Source organism: Phalaenopsis equestris, unplaced genomic scaffold (assembly GCF_001263595.1).
Source record: "Phalaenopsis equestris unplaced genomic scaffold, ASM126359v1 Scaffold000823, whole genome shotgun sequence".
Lineage (NCBI taxonomy): Eukaryota > Viridiplantae > Streptophyta > Magnoliopsida > Asparagales > Orchidaceae > Phalaenopsis > Phalaenopsis equestris.
The window spans coordinates 195,980-201,670 of NW_018165263.1; the positions used below are offsets into that span (position 1 = coordinate 195,980).

General features: G+C 37.0%; 1 protein-coding gene across 1 annotated transcript; it reads left to right on the forward strand.

The window, feature by feature from the left end:
• Positions 1-1,717: 1,717 nt before the first annotated feature.
• LOC110031468 (copper transporter 6-like) lies at positions 1,718-3,840 on the forward strand. Its single transcript, XM_020734674.1, has 2 exons — positions 1,718-2,316; positions 3,563-3,840. The coding sequence occupies exon 1, from the start codon at positions 1,820-1,822 to the stop codon at positions 2,285-2,287; it is 468 nt and encodes a 155-aa protein (XP_020590333.1). The 5' UTR covers positions 1,718-1,819; the 3' UTR covers positions 2,288-2,316; positions 3,563-3,840.
• Positions 3,841-5,691: the final 1,851 nt, after the last annotated feature.

A 5,691-nucleotide genomic window follows, 5' to 3' on the forward strand; every position in this document is an offset into this window, starting at 1 on the left:
CATTAATCCTAGGAAAAATCCCAAAAATTTATCTACATTAGTGGAGTTTTTAGTTCAACCTAAATTTAAAGTGGTCCTCTTATAGTTATATTCTTATTCATTGATAATATGCATGTTTGTGAGTTCTAATAGCTCACTAATATTTTTAATAGTTGCTTACTTAGTGCATGGTAAAAAGGTCCTTTGTTAAACCTTAATTGTGAATAGATCAATCCATAGTTTGGACTAAGTATTTCCCACTTAGTGTTTTCTTGTAGGAGCATGTAATAATGTTCCTTAGTTATTCACCAATTTATATTACATATTCAATAAATCATGATATTTTTTTAACAACTTTCAAGCACTTGAAATTTGAGGATGAACATTATTTTGAACTTGACATATAGAGTAATTGTCCCTAGCATAAAGTGAGTGAACCACTTAAGAGGCAACTTCATAAAATTAGAAAAGTATCAACTTACACTTTAGAGCATCCTTATTATCAATTATAGTAACAACCAATTTAAAGTAGGTGATATAATTAACTAGCTTTATCTCGGCCCCATATGAGCTAGTATGAGAAATCTAAAATTTAGTATGAGGCTTTGATTCTGCATGTCATTTGAAAAGGTATTAGTTATTTATATCTTCCTCCTATTAATTTATTTGTATGCACTATTAGGTTAAGGAGTTGATTCTACATTTTTGTTAAGATAATAAATCTAAAAGTTTATTGAGTGGATAATAATGCTCTTTTATTTGAGCGTCTCTTACGAATGATAAAAATTGAAGCTCTTTCTTGAATTTCAATAATGGTAGTAGCTCTAAAAATCTACTTAAAGATTCCTTGAACCATTCTATTCATTATATCCTCCATTATTTTTCCAAAAGTCAACTAGTACTAAAGTCTTAAATGTCTATATTCACTAAAGTTACTTTATTTTGTTCGAGGTATCACTTTTTTAATATTTGGCATATGTCTGTGGTCATTGCATATTTGAAGATGTTCTATGTCAAAAGTTTTCACGAATAGCTCAAAAATTATACTAACGATCAAAATAACAAAATAAGAGAGAGAGAGAGAGAGAGAGAGAGAGAGAGAGAGTTTAAATTGGAATCTCTTGAATTTTATTAGAATGAGTTCAGTTACTGGAAATGAAGCCACTTGAGTTCAACCCTTAACATTTTATTTTGAAGTTTGGTTTAGGGTTAAATCATAATAGTTGCCTGTTATAAAATAGATTAGGTTAGTAATAATTGCCTGTTATAAAATAGATGTGGTTGGTATCCTACTTATACATACCTTGGCTATTAGTTAAACATAAGCTCCCAAAATTTAGGTAATCAACTTTTTGGTGAGATTCACAGATGTGTTCCCAAAATGTCAATAACTTAACATCTGTTTGAGATAGATTTTTAGTTGCTTTGCTTTCCGGACTACCATTATAGCTCGGCTTGACTATTATTTTCATGTTAATTTTAAAATTTAATTGTAGTGTTAAAACAACCGTCTAATATTTTGAAAAAAAAATATTTAAAATATCCACAACATCTCTTTAAGAAAGTTATTTTTCCAAAGCACATTTACAACCGCCATCCTAAAACTTGCAGCTCCCTGCCTGCATTAAATAATATCTCAAAATATATAGATTTCATTAATAGAAAAGACAATATTTGAAATTATATTTTTTATTTAAATTCTATAAATCTATTACTTTATTGTGTGTGGATCAAGTTGAGACACCAAATTTCGGAGAGGCAAGGTGGCACTGGCGGTTCACGCCCCTTATCTTCTTCTCCTCCCTTTTTTCCTTCTTACAGTTAACCCAAATCCGCGGACATGGACAGGATGGTTCCACTGCCGGCGTCTAGTCCCAACATGGCCGCCCACGGCCAACACGGCATGATGCACATGACCTTTTTCTGGGGCGATCGGGTCCAGATCCTATTCTCAGGCTGGCCTGGTGACCGCGGCTTCGGTGTCTATCTTCTCGCCCTATTTCTAGTGGCCATTGCCGCCGCCGCCGTGGAGTGCCTCTCCACCCTTTCTCGCCGCCACGCTCAGCCACCTACCGCCTCCGCTGGCGCCAGGGCTTCCATTGGATTGGCTCTCACCGTTCTCCACACATTGCAGATGGGGTTGCTCTACCTCGTGATGCTTGCAGTCATGTCATTTAACGTCGGAGTTCTCATTGCCGCTGTTCTTGGACATGCCGTCGGGTATTTTATCGCTGGGAGCGGCACGTTCAATTGGGCCGGGCACGGCGGTGGCCAGATCTCCGTTGGTCCTGATTTTGCTAAGTGCTAGAAATATTAAATAAATTATGAACAAATAAGGTAATTGCATTGCCTGTTGATGCTTCTATTTTTGAATGTTGAAAAAACTAATTCGTTCCCAAAAGAGGAACAGAAGTCTATCATGCTAATTCTTATGTTACAAATGGTTCATGCTGTGATCATCTTATGTATTTTACTGTGTTGCAACTTCCTAAGTTGATTCATTTTGCCGAATTGGATTCGAATTCTTTCGATGGTTTTGTTAACTACCTCGCAATTTCCGTGTCCCTAATTATTAAATCCTGTTAAATTCCTGAGCCGTTTGATTGGAATTTATAGTATTTGGTAATTTAAAAATATTCATTATTCCTTTCTTCACCCCTTTCCTCTCCGCCAAATACCCTCATTGTCGCTGCTCCTGGTTCTCCCCTTTTTGCGCCCCCTTTGGGGCCTTCCGCCTGGTCCTCTATGGATCCCTTCCCATCCCTTTTCTTCCCATCTCTTTCTCATCTCGGCAACACTTAACTTAGGGCCCGTTTGGGATAGCTTAAAACTACGGGGCCCTAGTGTTTGGATTGCACGTTTCAAGTGCGTATCTAAAAACTACGTTTTAATTTTGTGAAGCACGCGGCCCATGGGATGACCCCCACGGGCCGCATTTTTGATCGCTTATTTCCTTAGGTGCCCTTCTCCCTCGCTCGCGAGAGACAATCGTCATCCTCTGCATCGCTCAAGTCCCGCGATCGCATCATCCCTTCCTCGCCGCTGTATCACGGCCTGACACTTCTTCCTTCGCTCTCCTCATCTTTTCTCCGTCGGCCTCATCGTTGATGGCTCCTAGCACTTCCTCTTCATCAATCTCTGCACCCCCAATGAACCCCATGTCCAATCCCGCTAGTATCTCCACGATCACCTCCGCCGGAATCATTCCCCTTCTCTCACCTCCCCACACCACTGGAGATCAGCTGCAGAAGCATCGTTCGGGGACGAGCTGCCAGCCGCCTCTACGTTGATGTTAGGCGTTAGCTGCTGTAGCTGTTAAAGAAATATTTGATTTCTTCCTCACTAGAAGTTTTCTTTCCTTCTCACATACAAACTCATTGCCGATGTTCTTTACCCCGCTGTTCTTTACCCACAACTTTTCTTTCCATAGCTGTGAACGTTAATGGGAAAGGCTTTGAAAGATAAAAGGGTAAGATTTCTTGAATTGATCCTCTATATATCTGTTTTCTTTCATCTTTGTTTGACCTCTTATGGGTTTTATCTTCACATTCCTGAGTTTGTATGTAACGTGGTTTGGTTTTAGGATATCTACTACCGGAAGGAAAAGGAGGAGGTTTGGGGAGTGCGCAGTGCATTCAAGCTTCTCCAGATTGCTAATGAGTTCAGTATCTTTGAAGGTTATTATTTTTATCAAGTTTAATGTTACTTTTAGAAAAGTATTTTAATGTATGTAAAGTTTGCTTGATGCTGGTGACAACTTGTGATCCAAAGGCTGATGACAACGCTTGTTCAGGACAAATTTGTTTTGGTTTTCAGGCTTTTTTAATGCTACATGAATCTGTGCTATGTGAAATGAAAAAGTTCACCGATAGCTGGTTTGAGTGTAGAATAAATGAGAATATTGAGTTAAAATTGTCACAAAGTTTGAAATGACGGTGTCAGAAAGTATTGTATTATAGAAACAATTGGATATTAAATATAAAGTAGAATGAGTAGAATTAAGTGATTTGGACATTTAAAAAGGCTAGAACAAACAAAAATGATGGATGTATGATATAAGCGTGAAAAAATGGGAAAGAAAATTGATAGTTCAATGCTAGCATAGCTTGAAAATAAAAAAGTATCATGTTGATTTTTGTCGTTGGACAGTTGAATTAGGGATGGTAGGCTTGATTTCAATAAATTTGGTTCGTCTTGGATTGTAAACTTGCTCGGCAGTGGCTTATGGATTGTAAACTTGCTTGGTTTGGCTTGATTTCAACAAAGTTTTGATTATTATACGAGTATGTTGTCCCTGTTGGCCTTTCAATTCAAATTAACAGTTTCTAACCTTTGTGTGCTATCTGATCTGTTGTTTAAGCACCCATTGTATCCTTACTGTAAATGGATTTGGTGGCATTACATATTCAAGCTTTGATACAAATATCTTTCCTGTGTCTACTTCGGTGGGTGTTTTGCTTCGTTTGATATTGCATGTAAGTGATATTTGGGTCTCCATTGCAATGTGTAGGCCTCCATTCCAATGTGTAAGCAGAAGAAAAAATCTATTTGAAGTGATCAGAAATATTTTAGTGATATAAATATAACTCAACTCTTTTGTATTTTCATGTCTTAACATTTGAACTTTACAAACTTGTCGCATTCCATATAAATCAATGTTATGTTGGTATTTTTGGGTGGTCAGTATGTGTCGAATGAGTCTGAAAAATGTTAATTGGTTTTAAAATATCTAACACGTATACATTGTCGTTTTGTTGAGAAAAGTGCAACTTCTGCGTGACAGATTGTTTATTTAACTAAGAAAATTTGCGAATCAACTGTTTACAGAACGCACAAACCAAACAGCTAAACAATTTATCTAAAACAAGGGCAGAATGATCATTTATCCAGACAGCTATTTTCTAAACACACAAACCAAACAGCCAGCCAGCTTATTCGGATCAGCTGCTCATCAGCAGATTATCAGGATAAACTGCTTATCAGCATAAGCTGGATAAGCTGCAGCTGGTCCAAACAGACCCTTAGTTTTATGCTTCTCTTTTAAAGCCAACATTCAACGCCATATAGCATTGCAGGTCTCACCACCATCTTATAAAATTTTCTTTTTAGTCTAAGCGGGACTTTTCTATCACACAATAGGTCCGAAGCATTCCTCCACTTCAACCAACCAATTTAAATTCTACTAATAACATCCCCATCAATATCACCATCACTTTGAACAATAAACCCAACATATCTAAAGCGTTCACACCTTTTAATAATTTGATCACCCATAGTTACATTCCTATCGCTAGAGCTACTACAACTAAAATTACATTCCATGTATTCAGTTTTAGTCCTACTCCAAGGTAGGCCTCCATAATCTCCTCAATAATTCAAGTTTTTGCTGAGCTTTTTCTCTTGTCTTATCCACGAGAAGGAGATCATTAGCAAAAAACATACACCAAGGTACATCCTTCTGTAAGAGTCCAATAAGACCATCCATAACTAAGTAAAAAGATATGGGCTTAAAGCCGATCCCTGATTTAAACAAATAGAAATAGGAAAATATTTGGTCAATCCTCCATCTGTTTGAACACAAGTAACAACAGTTCATGTATAGATATCTTTAATGACTTGAATATAAGTCATATCAACACCCAAAGGATATCTGTTGGAACCCTATTGTATGCTTTTTCTAAATCAATAAAAATTATATGTAGATCCTTCTTA

Excerpts from the sequence above, each read along its gene's own strand:
- LOC110031468 (XM_020734674.1), top strand. The coding sequence starts at position 1,820 with ATGGACAGGATGGTTCCACTGCCGGCGTCTAGTCCCAACATGGCCGCC.